Below are 23,930 nucleotides of genomic sequence, written 5' to 3'. Positions count from 1 at the left end.
CTCTGATCTCTCAGCATTTTCCCCAATATCTAACTCCAGGCTATTATTATTAAGACCTATTAGAACTCATGCTACATATTGGTGCCATTTGTAGCTGGAGGTTTCTCTCCAGCCTTCCAGTTCCTGAATATTCACTCTGAGGCTTAATATTTCCAAACTGTTTGGCCAATGGCTTCACTTATTACTAACTAGCCTTTACATCTTAAATTAACCCATTTCTATTAATCTGTGTATAGCCATGTGGCCATGGCATTACCTTACATCTTGTTTCTCCAGTGATGGCATCTCCCTGACTCTGCTTTCTTTTTCCCTATCTTTCTGCTTGGTTTTTTCCACCTGGCTCTATTCTACCTGGTTAATGGCTAAATCAACTTCATTGTTAACCAATGGTAGTGAAACATATTCACAGCATACAGAAGACTATCCCACATCAAATGTTTATATTTGTCTCAAATGTTATTTTATATGAATAAATTTAGATAGTATATTCAGGTATTTTAAAGGTCTTAATTTCAAATTTATAATTGTATGCCACCTAGTGCCTTTGAATCAGAAAATGATATTTCCAGATACAAATTTATATCATTTTATTTATAAATTGGTACTATTTTGAAGACAGTATCTTAAGAATTGCAAATAAAATTAGTTTTTATGCAATATCTGAAGACTTTTTCTAATTTAATTTACATATCTTAGAATTCCAATTTTCTTGTTCTTCATTTTTATGATTTATAAAATTTAATTACTAAAATTATATAGAAATAAAGTCAAAATTAACTTACTTGTCAGTTGCAAGGATTTTGGTGGGCTCTCCTAAATACCATTTCACTGTCACTTAATGAAAAAAATTGATATACCCAAAATGTGTTAGTTGCTTGTCCAAAAATGCTACTACCAAAAAGTGACTTGTCAAGCTAATCTATTTCTCAGAGCCTTGACAGAGACTTTATATGGAGAAAAGTGAAAAAATTTTATGTGTGCATCAGGACATCTTTTTTTTTCTTACTTCCAGTCAACCCAAGCTCAAAAAGACAAATACTTAGTCCTTTTTCTGATGTGTGATCCCCAGCTTCTAGCTGTTAAATATGTGTAAGTAGGATTGCATAAGTGTTAGTTAAATTTAGGAAGTTAGAAAGGACCCCATGAGACCCGAGAAAAGTAGGGCTTTAAGGAAGGGGGTGAGGAAGATAATAAAATAAAATGGAAGAGGAAATACTGGGAATGAGAGTATACAAGAGAAATGGGAATGTAAAAAGAAAAGGAGTGGGTAGGAGAATAATCAACAAAAATTAAATATATATATATATATATATATATATATATAGTCACATGAAAACCTGTTTTTAGTTAATTTAAAATATATATAAAATAAATGTTCTTTTTAACCAGAAGCAAGATCCTCTTCTATTCCAATGTTCTTATTCTGTAAAAGAGTCTTTTGCATATTATCATGTTTGTCTTTTTATTGTTTCAGAAAGTTATAACAAATGAACAGTGAAGGTTGTAACCAATTCAATTAAATGAAAAATATTTATAGACTTATCATATGCCTAGCAGTATTCTCATGCTATGCACCTTATAATTAAAAAAATAGAACTCTGCCAATTAAGCACTGTGATTGTCAGGCATTAATGCTCACCTAATACCAGAACAATTGAAGGAAAGCTAAAACATTGATTTATGAATTTCTTACAGTTGAGAGACAATTATTGCCTAATTGGTTCAGTTAATCAAATTGCATTTAATGAAAGGCTAATTAATAAAAATTAAAATTTCATAATTCACATAAAATGAAACATATTTCAGGTTGTAACTTCAGTATACTCATAAAATGATTTGAAATTTTTTACAAAAGGGTGTTTATTGTACTATTAATAGTACTATGACATTGTATATAGAATTCTTTATAGCTGTCATAGGTTTCTATTGCTATGATAAAGCCCATGACCAAAAGAACCTTGGGAAAGAAAGAACTTGTTTGACTTACACTTCCACATCACAGTCCATCACTAAGGATAGTCAGGACAGGAGATTAAGCAAGGACCTAGATGTAGAAACTGAAGCAGAGAGCATGGAGGGATGCTGCTTACTGGCTTCTTCTTCCTGACTTGTTCTTTCTTTCTTATATACCGCAGGACCATCTTCCCATTGATGTCCTCACCCACAATGAGTTGGGTTTCCCTACATCAAATATTAATCAAGAAAAATGTCCTATGGATTTGCCTATAGACTTGCCTACAGGCTGGTCTTATGGAGCATTTTCTTAATTGAGATTTCCTCTTCTCAGATGACTCTAGATTGTGTCAAGTTGACAAAACTAACGAAACTGACCCTTGTCAGCTTGACATACACACATAAAAAAAAAACACATCACTATTAAGCCATAATCTTTTCTTTCTTGTCTCCAAAATGTCATAGTACTATTAATAGTACAATATAAAACATAGTATAGCTTTTAAAGTTTCACAGTCTTCAAAAATAATCAGCAATTTAAAAGCCAAGTTGTCTTTGTAAATTTAGTGTCTTGTTAAAGTTTTGAAGTTTCTAAAATATTCAAGTTGTTATAACTATGGGTTCATAAGAAAACAAGAAAACAATCTAAATACTTTATTGCTCCAAGAAAGAACAAATGTATAGTCACCATCAAAGCAACACAAAACCAACATCCAGCAGTGTAGATCAAATCTTGTAACCGAATGTCCCACATCTAGACTTTACTCAAGATCTTCTGGGCACCGCAGAACCTGGGCAGTTCTACTTCTCTAGTTCTGCCATCCACAAGGCACACGGTTCATTTCATAGTTTCAAGTGGGCTCCATTCTAAAACTGCTGCTGACTTTGTTGGTCATCCCATAGTACTAACTTTTCCAAATTGCCAGGGTCTCCACATGTTGCACTTTGACCGATGAGCTCCCAGCCTCTCTTCAAGGACTCCAACCTTGTTACTTGGTTCCAAGCCTTGGCATTTCCCCATGATCGCTTCAATCCTGGGTTTTCCTCTACAACTGAGGATTTACCTTCATGAATGGCCTCTCCTGACCATTTATAGTGTGGAGCCTCAGTGCTTTCCAAGACCACTTTGTCTTCAAAAAAAGTACTATGTGAGAGATTCTTACACATTACTAAGTTTGGCTGCCAATATGAGGTGCAATCTTGTCCCCTTCAGGACCACAGTTTCTGTGTGCGGAACCTGAGAGAACACTTTCTCAGTTATTTTTTCCTCAATGATTCTTATATCTTATATGTTATGTATATATAGTTATTGCTCAGCCAAAGCCAAGAGCTCAATTGTCCCAGTGAAGCAAAGGTTTCATTGTAGTGGTGTTGGTCTTTTGTTAATCATAATTGATACTTCAGTACCAGCTGAGCAAACATCATATATTTGTAACTTAAAATATTACTTGAATGACCTGCATAAAGTCTTTGCAGGATTCTCAAAAACTTCCCTCTAAAACATATAACAAGCCAGGCTTCCATTCTCTGTATCTTTTTCAGCATTATCTTTCAAGTTACCACAGAACAGCTCATTAAGCTCTGAGTTGTCAATGGCCTTTTCCAGCCCAGCATCATAAAATATATCACAACCCTCCCAGAAATGACATGGTCAGGTCTGCCACAATAATACTCTATTATAAAACACCATGGCCAAAGCAACTTCAGAAGAAAAGGTTTATTTGACTTACATGTCCACATCACAATCCATCATTGAGGAAGTTTTGGCCAGGAACGCAAAAAGAAACCTGACGACAAGAACTGAAACAGAGACCATGAAGGAATATTACTTACTAAATTGCTATCCAATATTTGTTTTGTTATACAACTCAGGACCACTGGCCCAGGAGTGGCATTGCTCACAGTGAGCTGGGCCCTCCTATACCAACCATTAATCAAATAAATGCGCCATAGTTTTTCTCACAGGCCAATCTTTTGTAGACATTTTCTCAATTGAACTTTCTTCTTTTCAGATGACTAGTCTGTGTCAAGCTGACAAAACACTAATGAACAAAATAACTAAATTACTTTTTGAATCAGGTTAATACTTTAATGGGATTCCTGTGTGACATTTTTAGGATATAAATTCTCTGAAAGGAAATAATTTTAATTTTCAAAATGATTTAAAAATCATATGTTGATTTGGATCATCAGTTCCAAGTATAAGCATGGTTTTACATGAAACAAGTGAATTACTATGCACAACTACACACACACACACACAATGTTAATTCTAATTTACAATCAAGCAATTGCATTTTTTTTCCAAATATATCCACGCTTAGTTATAAGACACAGACTTCCAGCAGAAGACATTTCCTTGTATTAAACTTATGATTCTTGGTTGGATTGAACGGGTTGGCCTGTCTAGGAAGTAGCTTTATGATGTTCATTAAACAAAGCCCATTGTCATCTCCCAAGCATCCAATTATTTTCTGTCCCATACATAATATCTGTCTTTTAATGTATTTATTTTTTGCATTTCTCTTTACCTTTCATACATCTACCTTAGTCAAGTCTATATTACCTCTAGCACAAATTCTTAGAAAAGTTTGTATACTTCTTATACATGCTGCGGCATATTAAACTTCCTAATCTACAAAAATACAGTTCTGCCACATAACAGATGTACCAAAGACATTTCAATAGCTCCATATTTTCTATAGAATTAGATTGAAGTGTAGATGGCATTCTTTACTTCAACAAAGTGACTTTAACCTACCATTGTAGTATGAGATGAACTGACATTTCTTTGGACGCAACTATGCTGTTATGCCACAGTGGTGATACAATTCTTTTTTTTCCTGAAATATCTCTTTCTAGTTCTATCAATATTTTACTCACTTTTTAAGGTGCAGCTGAGATACCAATCCACAAGTGGGTGTAATTTTGCCATACTTTGAACTCGTACTGCTTTATTTATTGGATTTATTTATTTATTTATCCATTATAACTCTTACTATAGTTTTCTTTGTATTAAAATCTTTCATGTACCTGTCTTATCTCTTCCTTTCAAATCATAGTTCTTGCCCTACAGGAAATTAGGTGTTTTACCTATCTTTTTATTTCCTGTAATGATCTTATATAGGAGAGATACCTGATAGACATTTGAACAGAATTTAAATTAGATACCTTGGAAAGTAATATCTACTTATTTCAATAATGTTCAATTTGTCAAAAAGTTTTTGAAGTCTTTTACAATTGTTTTAAGTACCTGTGGGATTCTTTTAAATGCTTTTAGTGATGACAAATCATCACTAAAATTTGATTTTGGAAAATAGAATTCATTCTGAGCCACATTTAGTGAATAGTATGAATGTTTAATCTAGGGTGTATTTTTTAGTTACAATAAAAGGTGTGTGAAGTAATGAGACAGAATCTCTGGATGAGGCATGAACTGACATTTCCAAGTTTCCCAGACGCTTTCAACAATGACAACATTATTGTAATGAGTTTATAATATCCTAAATTTCCTACTTTAAAATATGGAGTACTCATTTGACTGTGTAAGTTTTGAAATATATGTAAGATCCACCTTGATTCACTCTTTGTAAATTCATTTCATAATTTTTAAACCAAGCTGTTTATGTAAAACATTAAAATTTATTGTCCATTTCACTTGAATACTATACTTTATAGGTTTTAGTAAAAGAGAATCCTGCCTTCGATTTTGTACCAAACAAGACTCCCCAAAGTTAAATGTTTATCTATGGTATTCCTCAGTTTTGTAAAACAAAACAAATCTAGCTACTCTGGCTAGCTGTTCTTTAGATTGTGCTAGAAATTAAGGGAATAAAAAAATACATAACAGTATATGTTAGTTGATTATAAAATTTTAGTTCTATCCAACTCTTTAGTAGTTGCTGTTTTAGAATTCTGTTTTAGCCATAATTTTTTTGTGTGATAGCATACTTGTTTCTAGAAGTTCTGTGAAGTTTCTCTTGAATTATTCTCACTAATAGGACTATGTAAGGCGATAATTCAAAATAATTGAATTTTGCTATTTGTATGGAGCACAGAATGTGATTACTTTAGTTGATTTACCCTACTTATTTTAAAATAAAAAGTCAATTATGCAGTTCTGTCATGACCTTCAGCATTCAGCTAATCACCATTTTATTGTACACTGAGTGAAAATATTTTACAATGAAGAAAAATACTTTTACTATGTGAAGCCAAATTCCCATCTCCTTTATACAGAAAATTGAAGCAAGTGTGTTCTTAGCTATGACTGTTACTCTGTTCCATTTGTAAAAGTTAAAATCATTCAACATTTGGAGACAATATTGGCAAGTATTTGCCAAGATATGAAATAATTGTAGACTCTGGAAGATTTACCTATCTGTTCATGATTGCAACATTGCACAACTTCAACACTGAATACTGAACTGTGACTCAAAATGGACACATTCTTATCTCGATAGTCTTGATGTGGTTGATGTGGCTTAAAAGTTCACCTTGCTACCTTTTACAGCCATATTTTATTTATACAGAAGTATTATCCTTTAATTCAGTAGTCTTTTACAATCTACATTTTATCACTCTATGACAAGGGCAGATAAAGAGTGGAATGCATAGCAAGATAACTAGTGAGGACACAATTTAGAGAAACAATGATTCTGTGATTTGCACTGAATCCCTAAGGTTTCCATTAAGAAGGTGACTATAACAATATTTATGTTAGCAACTGCTAAGTGTTTGAAGTAAATACTTATTGTGTTTCATTTATAATATCATCTCTTGTTTGTGATGATGTGCTTTTTAAGAAGTTCCACTTTCCATTTAATCCAGAAAGCATTACATTTTTAAAATAATTTTATTTTCCATACACTTTCATATCCTTTATAGGACCCAACAAACATTTATTTTTTAATTTCTGAGGGAATTTTATACCATTTTTAAATTTTTTCTTTTTATGCAAGGGAAGGCCCTTTAAATTGGTAAGGAAACAATACCTTTGATTTGGAATATAATTTGAATACAGATCTATCTATTTATCTTCACAGCATGCACAGTGTTTTTTAGTGTTTATCAGCATTACAAGCAATGTGAATCCATATTTTACTAAGATTCCATTTGTTGTTTCCGCAGATTTCAGGAACCCTTACTGTGCCTTGGATTACAGGATGTTCTAGGAAAAGAGCAGTAAGTAACCTTTGCTTTCAAGCAGCAAATACATTGTCTCTCATATTCTTAGTGGAATGCCTTTGAAATGTTGGTAATTTTTTAAAGAACTAGTAAAACTTAGTTTGATAAAACTGAGGTCTATATTAATGGTAAACTTGTTGGCCCATTAGCTCAGGCTTCTTATTAGCTCGTATAACTTATATTAGCCCATTATTCGTATCTGTCTTAGTCACATGGCTCGGTATGTTTTTTCAGCAGGGCAATCACATCTTCCTTCTTTTGTGGTTGGGACAGGACTAGGGAGGAATGGGCTTCCTCCTTCCTAGAATTCTCCTGTTCTCCTTGACCCACCTCTACTTCCTGTAAGGTTGCCCCACCTATACTTCCTGCCTGGCTACTGGCCAATCAGCATTTATTTAAAATATAATTGACAGAATATAGACCATGGTCCCACACCACCTTACCACTGAATATAATTCAGTATTTAGAAGAAATTTGTAACTAATGTTTATAACTACTCTGGGCTTGGAACTATAATATAAAAAATCACTAAGATTGTGTTTTCTTATGGACTCTCTGTAGGACCCATAAAACTATATTTAATCAAGTACCAAGAATGCTTAGTTGTAACTGGTACACAAAAAACTATTAAACCATGAAAATGAGATAAGTAGACATTTAGAAATGTACCTGAAGTGGCAAATGACTGATGAATTTGAGGACAAATGAAATTAGAGCTATGACTTCAGATTTGAGACAAGACTGTCCAGATGCTTTACTTCCTTCTCTTCCCCATAAAGTAGAGACACAATGCTGACAATAATGTAACAGATTTCAGATAAGTAGAAAGAAGGTGACAGGGTTGTAGAATCCAGGGCATGGAGGAACCATAAGGTACTTGTTATTTACTTAATAGTAGAAAGGTACCCGATTTAAATGACATATAACACTCAAACTAGCAATCAAAAAAGCACCAATACCCTCACCCCACCCCAAAGGTTCCACAAATAAGTTTGGTAACTTGTCAAGGACTATTAGCTGGAAAGAAACTCTTACTGACAGTTTGCAGCCACGGAAGTGGTTACCTTCCTAACTGGGGCAGACCTCTCCTTCTCTCCCAGAGACACCTAGCTGGAATGCTAACAGAGGACACTCAACAGACTTGCTTGGGGAGTCTCTCTTTGTGTCCTATACACTACACAGTTCTGTATTCCATGTATCAAACAAGGTTGATAGTCAGTGTCACCAAGAAGAATCAAGTCACAACAGGAACTCCCTGAAATATGGTGAATCCATTTTGCTTTCTACTTATATGGGCCTATTGAGTGGCATTAGTAGGAAAGATAGCCTCACAAGTGCCTGAGTCTCCATTGCTTTCGGGGGCATTAACAAGATTAGTGGAAGCACCAATGATGTCAGATCACATGAAAATAGCATCAAAGAACATAAAGAAATTAAAGAATCACTGAAACTATGTCTCTTAAGTTTCCAGATTATAAGAACACAGTAGTTCCAGAGATGTCTCAAGACATGCAAAAGGTTAATTGAAGTCAACCTTGAGGCAATGTCTGAGGTAAAGGTACAGATGACTTTGAGAAACCTAAGGGTGCTGTTTTTGAAAGTTTTCTTAGGGAATGGTAAATGTTGCACCATAAGAAGTAGACCTTAGGTCAGTCAACATGACCATATTAGGTTAAAATGCACTGTGCTCTCTATGGTTTGGGGCTAAGGCAGATGTTTGCAAAGTTCCAACCACATCTCCGGTTAAGGGGTGAGTGGAAATTTACACAGAACAAAGGTCCTAGATAATATATGACTTATCAGCATGACAGTGGTTGGCCTGTTCTGGGGAGTGGGGACAGCAGGGAAACTGAGTGCATTCTTGTCCGGCTAAAGGTTTGAAACTTGGTTGCCTGGAAGGCTTGTTTCTAGAGGCATGGGCTTGCCAATCTTGTGACGTGATAAAATTGTATAAACCTTCAGAATCTCTATGCCGAACCTCAGTGAATGGGTATCTATTAAAATAAAAGATAAGCCTGAAAGCCTAGGAAGGTAATGGTCAGATAGTCCAGGGCCTGGTGGAAATTCCTCAGTAGACAGAAAAACAGGAATGTTGCGACATGAGCGATAAAAGGCAATTTACTGACACAAACACAGAGGTGAGTCAGATGCTGGTATTATCAGACAAACAAGTTAGAACACAGATTGTGGAAAAACTTCAGTAAGCAGGTACAGATTATCTTCAAAAACAGGAAAGAAATGGTGGGGGGCTAGCTGAGTTGCCTTTCTTGCCATGCACTGGGCACTGGCTTCAATCCCCCTACTTAATAAAATAATCTAAAGAAAGCATTAGACATTATCATACTGAAATAAATAAAAGTTTAGTACTGAAAAATACATCTTTAAACAATTTGGTAGTTGGCTCAGTATTGGCATGGAGATAAAAGAATATATACTAAGTGAATTTGAGTGCAGATAAGTAGAATTTAAGACAACAAAAAAATGAAAACTTCAGAAGATAGACAGAAATTATTGAGTGAATTAATAATGCAACTTAATTATACATCAATAAATCATTAACTAATATTCCATTCAGTTACTGGTACACCTGGGTATTTTAGTATACTTTGATAACTCTAAATCTCATGAAATTTAAATGCAGTCATAGTACATGTAATAATAATGTAACTCAAAAATGGCCTACGAAGTAAACATAAATTATACATTGGATATCAAAGATCTAGTGTGTTAAGTAAGGCAGAAATATCTAAATAATTTTTATGATGATTTTGATAAATTGCAAAAATACAGCACGAGATATTATGACTTAAAGAATGTATATAAACAGGGTATGTGTCTCTCTGGTAAAGCATTTCCCTAACATGCTCTGAGACCTTTCCTCCATCTTTGGTATCTTTGAATAGTTTAAGTGCAGAATGAAGTATTATAAAAATAAGCACAGCATGCTTCCAGAGCTTACAAATTTTAAGAATTTTAAATACTTTACTTTTAAAGGAAATTATTACATTTTGCAATATAGTTTTTACAAACTTGTAATTGAAGAGAGTTAGCTTATCCATCTCATATTTATCATTCTTGGCTTTGTTTGTTTCAGAGTTGCAAATTAAATCTTAGAGCTTGCAAAAACTGTAGGCAAATGATCTAATATGTACTTTACTCTCCATTTTTTTCCTGAGGTGATGGCATCTACAGTCTATTCTCTAAGTAAATTCCCAATATATATAATACAATTTTTGAAACTGTACATATTTAAATGATCTTGGGCCTGCAAGATGGCTCAGCACATAAAGATACTTGCTGACATGCTTGAGCATTTAAGTTTGATTCCTAGGACACACTTTGTCGAAGGAGAGAAGCTACTACTACAGATTGTTCACACAAAGTCTATGGCATGCCCCATCCTGACATATAATAGTTGTATTTTAAAAGTTTAAATAATCTTTATTATATATTCTTGCCTTTGTGAGACTTCTTTCACATATACATTTGTTCACTGGATGATATCCTATAGTTCCCTTGCCCTTTCTTCATCCTTTGCTAATATTTCTTTCCTTTTTATCCATGCACTGCATAATTTAAACTCATGTCCTCAAGTTCATGGATCCTTTCTTCTGCTTAGGTCTGCAGGTTAACTATTCTGTTAATGTTTTAGTTATGTTATTACATGACACCTCTCCTTAATTTCTAGTAGCTAGAATCTGGTTGATGCTTCTTCATCACATTCATCTTACTTATGTTTTTCTTTTAGTCATACATCAAGTTCGTGGTTCAAATTCAGTAGTCACCTATGAATTTTGTAATGTATTGAGCTTCTTTTTCAGGTAATTCATAACCTTCATTTCTTTAGGGTTCCTTTCTGGAGATTAGTTTGATTTTTTTTCCCTTTTTCTTGTTGTCATCATCTTTATACATTTTGGTTTGTGTCTGTATTTGGAAAAACAGCCCTCTCCTCTTTGTAGACCAACTTGAATGACCAATCTTTATCTGCAGACCTGGCTAAAGACTCCAGGTGTTTGTTATCGTTCCCATTGCACAGAGCTGTTTCTCTAAAAACTGATAACTTGTGCCTTCTGCTCTCTGACTGTGTCACATTGTCACAAAACTTTTCTAGGGGAGATGCGAATAAATGTTCATTTTCCTATATAGGGCACCACAAACAGAATCAAGTATGATTCCACTAAAATCTAACTTGTGTTCCATGCTATGTCAGAAATATAGAAGAATGTGTTTGTGTTTTTCTCCAATGTCAGAGTTTATTGAACTAAAATAATTTCACGAGACTTGGCAGTTTCAATGTCAACTACTTGCCAGACATTCCCAATTGGTAACTCTCGTGAAAGGGACACAGGTTCTTCTGTTCTAATATTAATTAATAATATTTACTTTCAGGTCACACATTACATACGATACAGTAAATGTAATCTGTCTATCTGTTTGTCTCTGTCTGTCTATGTGAGAATGTATGAACGTTGCACAACGACTACAGTGTTCAAAGGGGCAAGGAATTTTGAAGAGGACTGAGAAGCTGATATTGAGAAACAAGTGGAGATGTGCGAGTCTCTGAGTAGATAAGATAATAAACCAGAAGGGACCTTCAGGGAAGGATTTTCTGATATGAGTCAGGCAGCTGCACGTCAAAGGTTTGAGGGGGAAACTGCTGACTTAAATCTAGCTAGCTACAGAGGTGAAAGGGCAGAGACACTGGGATGAATGGAAGGTATGTCCAGATGGATGAACAAGAGGAACTTCAGACAGCAAAAGGGCTGCAACATTTTTTTATTTGCTAATTTTTTATTTTTTTCTCATTTTTTATTAAAAATTTCCATCTCCTCCCCTCCTCCTCCCCCTTCCCTCCCCTCCCTTCCACCCATACCCCCACTCCCTCCCTCTCCAAGCCAAAGAGCCATCAGGGTTCCCTTCACTATGTTAAATCCAAGGTCCTCCCAACTCCCCCTAAGTCCAGGAAGATGAGCAACCAAGCTGACAAGGCTCACAGTGAGCCCGTCCATGCTGTAGAGTTCATGCTCATTGCCGTTGTCTTTGGGTTCTCAGTCCTCCTCCACCGTCAGCCACATTCAGAGAGTCCGGTTTGGTCCCCTGTTCCATCAGTCCCATTCCAACTGGACTTGGTGGTCTCCCGTTGGATCAGTCCCACCGTCTGAATGGGTGAACGCACTCCTCACAGTCCTGACTTCCTTGCTCATGATCTCCCTCCTTTTGCTCCTCATCGGGACCTTGGGATCTCAGTCCGGTGCTCCTATGTGGGGCTCTGTCATTTTCTCCATCCAACGCCAGGTGAAGGTTCTATGGTGATATGCAAGATATTCATGAGTATGGCAATAGGATCTGGACATTTCTGGCACCCTCTCCTCAGCTGCCCAAGGAACTAGCTGGGGGCGTCTTTGGAAAGCAGTGTGGAGGATTCTCAGGAAATTTGGGCTGCAACATTTTTAAGTATATCTCACTTAGATTGAATTATTTTGACCTGTTTTGTAAAACAGCATTGATATAAGGTTGCACCTTCCTGGGGTAGCCCCCTTCCCCAAATTTAGGTGAGCAAGGATTAGATTAAAAGACAAGGCAGTGGTGGGGATACATGATCTGAAATTTAGCCTCCCTATCAGTCTTCTGGTTTTCCAGCCTTGTAGGAGAATCTTGGTTTTGGTGTTACATACCTGCTGTAGTAAGGAGGCAGTTTATAATAGTTTTGGCATTAGGATTTTCTAATTATGAGGAACCCTTTGGAAGATAAGAAGCCCCTCTCCTTCCAAAATGGGAATGTGGTTGAGGATAATATGGAAGGTTTATGTGTAGATACTTTATTAGTAATCCCTTTGCTAGGGTTATGCCAAGTTAGTGCAAGAAGCTCAAAGGTTAGGTTGTAAAATGATACCAGGTTGGAGGGACCCCCAACTCCAGAGCTAAGACTGAGATAACTATAGTGTACTCTACTAGGAGGTTCATGTATTTTTGTTATGATCCCATCTATAAACTGTGTAGGAACTAGAGCAGATAGAGTCAGAAACATTATGAAAATGCTTAAGGATATTGCCTAATTCCTCAGAGAAATCATGAGAAGTGGGTTTTGGGGGGGGTGGAGCAGAGCTGGGGTACAAGGAGAGGAAGAAAAGAGAAGTATAGTTGTGTTTAGGGAAAGACATCTATATAGGGATATGACAAGATTTTGTAGAAGAGTAGCTTGGATAGCTTGGAGTCAAAAGCAGGATATCATCAAGACTGTCTGGTGGGTTAAGAGAGGCTATAGATAATGAAACAGATGTAAAGATGGAAACCTAAGGAACCTCTACCATTTAGGAGTATTGTCTCTTGGATCAGGAGATCAATAACTACTAGAACCCATGAACAGGAGGATCATTCTATGGATTGGAAAAGTACTCAACTACTCATGTATCAGAAGTCACAATGCATAGGATGTTGGATATTTTCAAAGGCCTTTTCTGCACCTAATGAGATGATTATGTGGTCTGTACTTTAGCCTATGGATTACATATATTGTTGAATCATCCCTGCATTTTGAGATGAAGCCGACTTGATCATGGTGGATGATCTTTTATCATGGTGGATGATGTTCTTGGATTCAGTTTGCAAGCATTTTACTGAGAATTTCTGTAACTATGTTCATCAGAGATCTTGCTCTATAATTTTATTTTTTGTTGAGTCTTTGGTTTGATATTAGGATAATACTAGATTATAAAAAGAGTTTGGAAATACTATTTTAGTTTCTAATTTATGGAATATTCTGAGGAGTATTGCTGTTAGCTTTTCTTTGAAGGGCTGATAGAATTCTGTGATGTACTTATTGGCCCTGGACATTTTTATTTAGGAATGTTTTATTAATGTTTTTATCTCTATCATTGTTATGAATCTTTTTGTATTATTTAGTTCACCTTTATTTAACTTTGGTAGGTCATACACATCTTGAAATTTGCCCATTTTTTGGAGATTTTCCAGTCTTATGGAATATAAATTTTTAAAGCATGCCATTGTGATTTTTCTAAATTTCCTCAGTGTGTTATAATTTTCATCTCTAATGTTATTCATTTGGATCCTCTTTTTTTGAATTTGTAAAAAAAAAATCTTGTCAGTCCTTTTAAAGAATCAACTCTTTAATTGGTTCATTTTATTTTGTTTTACTATTTCATTAATTAAAACCCTAGGTTTGATTCTTCACATATACTGATTCTGGTGTTTTGTTGTTGCTGCTGATTCTCTATAGTTTTCAAGTGTATTGTTATTAATGTGTGATCTCTTCAGGGCTTTTGTGTAGTAGTATGTAAATTTTAGTGCTATATAAACTTCGTTCTTACGACTGCCTTCATTGTGTCCCATAGGTTTCAATAGGTTGTATTTTCAGTTTCATTCTGTTCTAGGAAGAATTTTTCTTCTTATATTTTCCCTTGATCCGATTTTCATTTAGTTGTGTGTTGTGTAGTTTCCATGAGATTGTGCAGGTTTTTGTCATTGTTGGTAATATCCCACCTTAATCCATGGTAGTCAGATAGGAGACAGGATGCTAGTTCAGTTTTTCTATATTTGTTGAGACTCCTTTTGTGTCATTTTTTGTGTTTGTTACATTTTTATGTGGTCACTTTTAAGAAAAATTCCATGGACTGCTAGAAGAAAATATATTCTTGAGTGTTTGGGTTTTGTGCAGATATCTGTTAGGTCTATTTGATTTATGATGTCTCTGACTCCAGAGGTTCTCTAATTTTTGCCCGGATAACCTGTCTATTGATGAGAACGAAGTCACCCACTATCACTGCACTATGGTTAATATATGATTTTAGATCTAACAGTGTTTGTCTGAGCTGGCAGCTATGGTCTTTCAGAACTTGCTGTATGTCAGTCCAGGCCCTTCTAACTTTCAATGTGTCATTCAAAAGTCAGGTATTGGTGTGGGAAAAAAGGCTCAGCAGATAAATGCATTGCCTTTTCTTCCAACAGACCCAAGTGTGATTCCCAGGACTCACGTGTAGTTCATCAAAGTCTGTAACTCCACTTCCATTGAATCCAGGTCCCTAATCTGTACCCCACAGGCACCAGACACACATATGGTGTTACAAAGATAAGTGCAGGCAACATTCATACAAATAAAAGTTATTCATTCTTTAAAGCCTGTTATTCGGATAGGCCTGCTGTTATATGTGATTTTGTTTCTCTTTCACAGCTTTTAATATCCTTTATTCTTTACATTGGTGTTTTAATTATTGTGTTCTACAGGGAGTTTCTTTCTTGGTTCTGTCTATTTGGTGTTCTGGGCGCCCTTTGCACCTTGATAGGCATCTCTTTCCTTAAATTTGAGAAATCTTCATTTGTGATTTTGTTGAAAAATATTCTTTATGCCTTTGACCTGGTTTTCTTCTTCCTCTAGTCTTATTATTCGCAGATTTGATGCTTTCATAGTGTCCCAGATTTCCTGACTCTTTTGTTCCTCTCTTTTATTATTGTTATTATTTAACGTTCTCTTTGACTGAAGTTTCCAGTTTTTCTAACTTGTCTTCAGTGCCCGAGACTGTCACTCCCATTTCTGCTCTGTGGGTGAGGCTTACCTCTGAGGTTTTTGTTTGACTTACTGAATCTTTCATTTAAAGTTTTATTGCACTTTGGCTTTTCTTCGGTGATTATTTTGTTTAATTCTGTTTCTGTATAGTGAATTGTTCTTATTATTTCACTCGACAATATTTTTCAGTCTTCATTCTGGTATTTATTCATATCCTCTTTAAACTCATTGAACATATTTAAAATTGATGTAAGTCCTTGTCTTGTATATCAGCTAAGTTGCTTTTCTCAAGGATTATTATGATTAGTGTGTTGGTTTCAAGAGGAAGCATATTATCTTTGTTTTTGTGTTTTTGTTTTTGCAGTAGCTCTAAGCATCTGTAGGTAATTTTGTGGTGTTTCGTGCTATGCCTATCTTCTGTCCCCTTTGTTGTGTGGGTTATGCACCAGCTGGATGATGCCTGGTTTTCAATCGTGTGAACACTCTGAGGTCTGGGTTGGGCCTCCAGTAATCACAGCAGGGAATGATGGATGGGGTGGTTTATTAGGCATACAGATAGGAGCAGAGAAGGAGACTGGTTCTGGGAATCTCTAATGATGATTGTGGGGCTCCACTCAGTCCGAGTCCATGGACTGGCTCTGCAAGTTCCTACTTGGAGTTCTAGTTCAGAATTTGCTCCACACATTCCCAGGTCTGCACCAATAAATGGGTGGCTTAGTTAGTGCCACATGGCAAAGAAATGGAGCATGGTGGCTTGGGGTAATCAGTCAGAGGTTCAAGACAAGACAATGAGGAAGAAGAATGTAGTTCTGAAGGGGTAGGAAAGGAAGCTGACTTGGGGAGGGGCTGGCGCTCAATGTACAAAAGGAGAAGGAGGGTCAGCATGATCAGCATGGTCAGCAGGGCCAAAGTCAACCAAGGGTCTCTTGGAATGAGTACATTTTTCCAAAACAACATGTTTTTCATTTAGTAGCAGGATGTGGAAGGTGGTAAAAGATTGACAGAGAAAAGGTCAGTGACAGAGGGAGAAGAAAGCCTGCATGTAAGGAACTGCAGACAAATTCCAATAGCTCTATATGAAATTCTCTAAACCTGTAAGAATGTTAAAACCAAAGGGTACAAAGGAGAAAAGTATCCCTGTCTCCCTCAACTTCCCTTCTAGATTTGTGGCCAGGCTACTTAATGGCCAGTTAATGAAAACCAAGCATTGGTGTCCTTGGACTCAACAGGCCTTGTTGAGAAAACAACTCCAAGGCTGGAGTAACCCCTGACCTGTTTTTAAGATTTCTGGAACAGATAGACGAGGAGTCCTGGATACTAAAAGGATATCTGTTAGATGAAAAGACAACAGTGAACAATGACAGAGATTTAGCAGCCCCACAGAGAAATCCACCTCAATAATTCCTACCTCAAGCTTGGGCACAAAAATGTTAGATTTTAGAAGAGAAGCAAGCAGAGTGCAGTTCAGGGGAGGCATGGAGGCATGGTTGCTCTTTAGGTGAAAGTTTTTTAGATCTGGCAGCACAGCAAGATCTAAAGCAAAGTGCCAGGCCAGCTTGACAAAGAAAAGTATTCTTTTAATGTTCCATAACGGTGGGAGATAGGGGGAAACATGCTGACCCACAACGAAGTAGGTAAACTTTCCTTGCTGTTACCAAATTAGTTTGAAAGGCTCCACATGTTCTACTTCTGGATTGGGTCAGGTGCCTGGAAAGTCCTTAGCATAATTTTGGGGACAATTTCAGATGGAGACTTTTCCAGAACAGTTAACTTGGTTAACAGTTAACCTATGGGACATGGCATGTGGGGTATGTGGGTCTGGCTAGTATATGACTTGTGAGTTAGGATAGTGCTCAGGCTTCATATGATCCAGGGCTAGAGAAGAGATTTGCATTCTCATCCTGCTGAAAGCCCTCTCTGTTCAAAGCCTTGTTATCTGGAAGGCATTTTTTTTCTAGGAGGGACAAGCCTATGTGAAGTGACAATACAACATGGCAGTTCTATTTAATTTATTGAAGAGCCAGAATGACTGGTTTTGATTAGCATTCCCTTAATGATTAGTGATAGCTAGCTTTCTTTTTTGGTAAAAATGTATTGTAGTATGACTTCTTTCAGTGGATATACTATGATCTCATCACCATATTGGAGTAGAGACTATCTCGGCCTGGTAACCATGACAACTAATTGTGCTAAACAATGTAGTGATAGGTCTGTGGTAATAATGGAGTTGTTATCACTCCTTAGAAGAAGGAGGTGGGGGTAAGGTTACAAGACTTTCACCTGAGATTCTGTCCAGCCTACACTTCTACTGCTCCCCCAGCTGTAAGGAATCTTTTTTTTCCTTTGAAAATCATTCCATTTTTAAATTTATTATTATTATTATTATTATTATTATTATTATTATTAGAAATTTTCTCCTCCTCCCAACCCCCATTTCCCTCCCCGTCCTTCCACTCCCCTCCCCCTCCCTCTGAAGTCCAAGGAGCAGTCAGGGTTCTCTGCCCTGCTGGAAGTCCAAGGTCCTCCCCCCTTCATCCAGGTCCAGGAAGGTGCGCATCTAAACAGACTAGGCTCCTCAAAAGCCAGTACATGCAGTAGGATCAAAACCCAGTGCCATTGTCCTTGGCTTCTCAATCAGCCCTCGTTGTCCGCCACTTTCAGAGAGTCCGGGTCAGAGAGTCCCATGCTTTTTCAGTCTCAGTCCAGCTGGCCTTGGTGAGCTCCCATTAGACCAGCCCCACCGTCTCAGTGGGTGGGGGCACTCCTCGCGGTCCTGACTTCCTTGCTCATGTTCTCCCTCCCTCAGCTCCTCATTTGGGCTTTGGGAGCTCAGTCCAGTGCTCCAATGTGGGTCTCTGTCTCTATCTCCATCCAACGTCAGATGAAGCTTCTATGGTGATATGCAAGATATTCATCAGTATGGCTATAGGAAAGGGCCTTTTCAGGCTACCTCTCCTCAGTTGCCCAGCGAACTAGCTGGGGACATCTCCATGGATACTTGGGAATCCCTCTAGAGTGAAGTCTCTTGCTAAACATAAAATGGCTCCCTTAATTAAGATATCTTCTTCCCTGATCCCCTATCCACCCTTCCTCCATCCCAACCATCCCATTTCCCCAGGGTCTCCCCATCCTCCCCTCCTCACTTTTCTCTCCACATCTCCCATCATCCCTTATCGCCACCCCACCCCCACCCCCAAGATCCCAATTTTTGCCTGGCAATCTAGTCTACTTCCAATATCCAGAAGGATAACTATATGTTATCCCTGACTTCAAACTCTATTACAGAGCTACAGTATTGAAAACAGCTTGGTATTGGCATAAAAACAGAGAAGTCGAGGAATGTCTGCAGAAAGACACTCACCCTCCTCTGGGTCTTCAGTTATAGGTTAATGGATCCTTGCTGGGCAGGTATCTCAGACAAAAGGCCCAGCTTGCCGGTGGCAAGCTGGGTGAAACAAAGGATTTCCCGCCCCTCACGACCAGCAGGCTCCCAGCCGCAAAAGGGCCAAGCCCTGCGGTTTTGTGGCCCCTAAGGAGTGGAGCGGTGCTTTAGGGAGGCTGGGATGGGATAGGAAGAGAAGGGCAGAAGGCGCGGGGAGAAACCCCTGCAGAATGACCAGAAAGATTAGGGGGTCGAGGAATGTCTGCAGAAAGACACTAGCCCTCCACTGGGTCTTCTGAGGACATCGAGCCTATAATTCGGGGTTCTTGAGAAGATAATAAGAACCTTCACCTGGCGATGGATGGAGAAAATGACAGAGCCCCACATTGGAGCACCGGACTGAGCTCCCAAGGTCCTGATGAGGAGCAGAAGGAGGGAGAACATGAGAAAGAAAGTCAGGACCGTGAGGGGTGCGTTCACCCATGGAGATGGTGGGACAGAACTAAGAGGAGATCACCAACTCCAGTTGGAATGGGACTGATGAATCATGCGACCAAACCGGACTCTCTGAAAGTGGCCTACGGTGGAGGCTGACTGAGAAGCCAAGGACAATGGCGATGGGCTTGGATTCTACTGCGTGGATGGGCTCTGTGTGGGCCTTGTCAGCTTGGTTGCTCACCTTCCTGGACCTGGGGGGAGTTGGGAGGACCTTGGACTTAACATAGAGTAGGGAACCCTGATGGCTCTTTGGCCTGGAGAGGGAGGGAGTGGGGGTATAGGTGGAGGGGAGGGGAGGGGAGGGAAGGGGGAAGAGGAGGAGAGGAGATGGAAATTTTTAATAAAAAATGAGAAAAAATGAATAAAATAAATAAAATCCACCTTTAAAAAGTTTAAAAAAAGAGAAGTCGACCTATGGAATCGAATAGAAGACCCAGAAATTAACTCACAAACTTATGAACACATGATTTTCGACAAAGAAGCTAAAAGTATACAATGGAAGAAAGAAAGCATCTTCAACAAATGGTGCTGGCATAACTGGATGTCAACCTATAGAAGAATGAAAATAGATCCATATCTATCACCATGCACAAAATTCAAGTCCAAATGGATTAAAGACCTCAATATCAATCTGAACACACTGAACCTGATAGAAGAGAAAGTGGGAAGTACTCTACAACACATGGGCACAGGAGATCACTTCCTATGTATAACCCCAGCAGCACAGGCATTAAGGGCAACATTTAATAAATGGGACCTCCTGAAACTGAGCAGCTCTGTAAAGCAAAGGACACTGCCATTAAGACAAAAAGACTGACTGGGAGAAGATCTTCACCAATCCCAGAACAGACAAAGGTCTGATCTCCAAAATATATAAAGAACTCAAGAAACTAGACTTTAAAATCCTAATTAACCAAATTTAAAAATGGGGCACTGAACTGAACAGAGAATTCTCAACAGAAGAAGTTCAAATGGCCAAAAGACACTTAAGGTCATGCTCAACCTCCTTAGCGATCAGGGAAATGCAAATCAAAACAACTTGAGATATCATCTTACACCTGTCAGAATGGCTAAAATAAAAAACAGTAATGATAGCCTTTGCTGGAGAGGATGTGGAGTAAGGGGTACACTCATCCATTGCTGGTGGGAATGCAAACTTGTGCAACCACTTTGGAAATCAGTGTGGCGGTTTCTCAGGAAATTCGGGATCAACCTACCCCAGGATCTAGCAATACCACTCTTGGGAATATACCCAAGAGATGCCCCATCATACTACAAAAGCATTTGTTCAACTATGTTCATAGCAGCATTATTTGTAATAGCCAGAATCTGGAAACAACCTAGATGCCCTTCAGTGGAAGAATGGGTGAAGAAAGTGTGGAATATATACACATTAGAGTACTACTCAGCGGTAAAACACAATGACATCTTGAATTTTGCATGCAAATGGATGAAAATAGAAAACACTATTCTGAGTGAGGTAACCCAGACCCAAAAATATGAATATGGTATGTACTCACTCATAAGTGGATTCTAGACATAAATAAAGGTCAGTGAGCCTATAATTCCTGATCCTAGAGAAGCTAAATAAGAACATGTACCCAAAGAAAAACATATAGTTATCCTCCTGGATATTGGAAGTAGACTAGATTGCCATGCAAGGAATCTTGAGAGGCACTAGAGTAGATAGGAAGTGGAAAGTTTGCTGAATGGAGTGTTCTATGATTCATCTTACATGAAGTCGTCATCTATAATGAAATGAGCCTCTGTAGTGATGCAGGTATTTGGGGTCACTTAGGGTCTTTTAAATTACTCTTCACCCATTTTCACCAATAGTCTTATTAGTTCACCAGGGTTTGACTTTGCTAAAATTCTAAATTTAATGTATCCTTGATACCCTGTTTGAAGTACATAGATATCTGTTTACTTCTCCCTAGATAAGAGTATGCAGCAATTTACTGGTCACTTGTACACCTTCTTTAAAAAATCTTTTAAGATCACTTGCTCTTAAAAATTAATTTATTTTTTGCTTTGAGTTGTTTAAGTTCCTTAATATTATCTGCATATTAATCACTTGTCATGTGTTTGCATATATTTACTCCAAGCTTTTACACCATCTCATCGTTCAGTGATGTTTTTTCTTTCTTGTTGAGAGCTTTATTTTTATTTAACAGCATTTTACAACTATTTCTTTTGGTGCTAGTGCTCTTGAGGCAATACTCCAAAGGATATGGCATGAGAAATGTTCTGAAGCTCTCCCATGGTTCGTTTTAATAATTTCACAGACTGTCCCACTCTAATCCTTCTAAAAAAAAGTGTAAAAAACAGGACAAGCATTTGTGTTGATTATGCAAATAAAAAAAACCAAAGTCATAATAGCAAGGATATTATATATATTTTACATGATTGAACTGAGAAAAATTCAGGTTATTTCTTATTTACATTGTATAATCTTACTGTTTTTCCTTGTAGTATAATCAGGAAAAGGGAAAAGCTACAGTCTTTTTTTTTTGGCATGAGTCCCTGTATCTTCTTTTCTTTTTAGTAGAAACATGTTTAGTTTTAATTTTTGTTCCTTCAGGGTTTCCATAGGCTTGTGTAAAAGAAATATAGAATGATGAAGGCATGTACGTGTCTGTTTCATTTAAGTTTGGAGGTCTAAGGAAGGTATACTTTTATCTAGCCAACTGAAAATAAATGACCATCTCTTTTTGCTCCTGGAATTCAGGACAAACCTGGAGAAAGCAGTCAATAACTGGAAGATCCACTTAGTGGGCACGTTGTTTACAGCACTGTCTGACCATAAGAACCACTGAAATATGTATGTTAGGATGGTGGAGGCTAAGCTAAGGGCTTGTTAAAAAAAAATTGTACGTCTTTGAACTCCACCCCCTGATTCTCTAGGGGGAACCTGGAAAGTACATTCTTAATACATGTCCCATGTATTTCTTATGATGATGCAATTTTGTGGAATACTCTCCTGGCTCTACGGATTGGAGTACAGTAATCAGATTTCACTAGCATTAATTAATTGAACCAAATTAATCTTACTAAAAATTTAGATGACTTTTTCAAAAAAGAACAGGACTATGAAGCCTTAATTTATTTACAGTTTTAATGATGCTCTTTCTACTATTTTTCACTTCTATAGGTACACTGACATGTTCTTAAAATTGTAGTTTATGTTATAGATAATTTACTCAGGAAAATAGTAAAAAAAGGTGAAAATTTTAAAGCTTGAAGACACATTTAATGATATGCATTCCTAGTGAACTGAAACTCATTTTGAAAAGTCACACTATTTCCAGACTTTTGAGAATCATAGTAAAGAACTAAGATGATTGTAATATTTTAGATACTGAATATTACTTTTAGGTAGTTTTGAGATTGGGTCTCATGTAGCTCTGGCTGGCTCCAGGCTCACGGTAGCTGAAGATAACAAACTCCTGATCCTCTGCCTCCACCTTCCAAGTACTGGGATCATAGGTGTGTACCATTGCCCATAGCTTGGAATAATTTAAACTCACACAGGTGATTCTTCTTCAGGAAAAAAAAAACAATTAAATAGTACCATACAAATTCGTCATTAAAATAAAAATTTCAATTTCTAATTTTACTCTCTTTGAAGAATAACCACACAAGTGCAGTCAGTTCTAGTAGTCTATGGCACGGTGGAGTTGATATAATTAAAAATAATTCTTTTTCAGGGTTCCCTACCCCGTGGGAAGTCCAAGGTCTTCCCACCTCCATCCAGGTCTAGGAAGGTGAGGATCCAAACAGACTAGGTTCCCACAAAGCCAGTACATGCAGTAGAATCAAAACCCAGTGCCATTGTCCTGACTGCTCCTTGGACTGGAGAGGGAGGGGGAGGGGAAATTGGGGGAGGGAAAGGGAAATGGGAAGAGGGGAGGAGGTGAAAATTTGTAAAAATTATATAATTTAATAAAAAATTAAAAAATTATTTTTATATTTCAAATAGTTCAGAGAGCATTTTGAGCCTATTTACCATAAACAAATAGTAATGGTTTACTAATCACCTCCTAATTATGTACAAATATTATGTTCCTAAAAAATCAAAGTAACTTACAAAGTAGAGTATTTAGCAAAATGGTAGAAATATATTGTAAAACAAATTTAATTTTTAAAATATTTGTAAGTATGACATAAACCTGCTACTTTGTAATCTGATTTAAAAAAAAACTCAGAAGGCAGAGGCAAGCAGACCACTGTGAATTTGAGGCCAGCCTAGTTTACATAGTGAGTTTAAGGTCAGCCAATGTGCACAATGAGACACTGTCTCAAACAAAGAAAAAGTAACAGTAAATACTTTTTAAAGAGAAATGATGTCAACCTTTTTTAAATATTTTATATCCTTACACCTCTATCCTC

General features: G+C 37.2%; 1 protein-coding gene across 1 annotated transcript in view; it reads left to right on the top strand.

Moving 5' to 3' along the window:
* Positions 1-23,930, top strand: part of Hdx (highly divergent homeobox) — a 113,459-nt gene that overhangs the window by 15,303 nt on the left and 74,226 nt on the right. Inside the window, exon 4 of the mRNA XM_038317277.1 lies at positions 7,084-7,137. Coding sequence (XP_038173205.1) covers positions 7,084-7,137 — 54 coding nt within the window. The remainder of the gene's footprint in view (positions 1-7,083; positions 7,138-23,930) is intronic.

This window comes from Arvicola amphibius, chromosome X (assembly GCF_903992535.2).
Source record: "Arvicola amphibius chromosome X, mArvAmp1.2, whole genome shotgun sequence".
In the NCBI taxonomy this organism is placed as follows: Eukaryota; Metazoa; Chordata; class Mammalia; order Rodentia; family Cricetidae; genus Arvicola; species Arvicola amphibius.
Note: the sequence above shows the minus strand (reverse complement) of the source record. Positions and strands in the feature narration are given on the sequence as shown.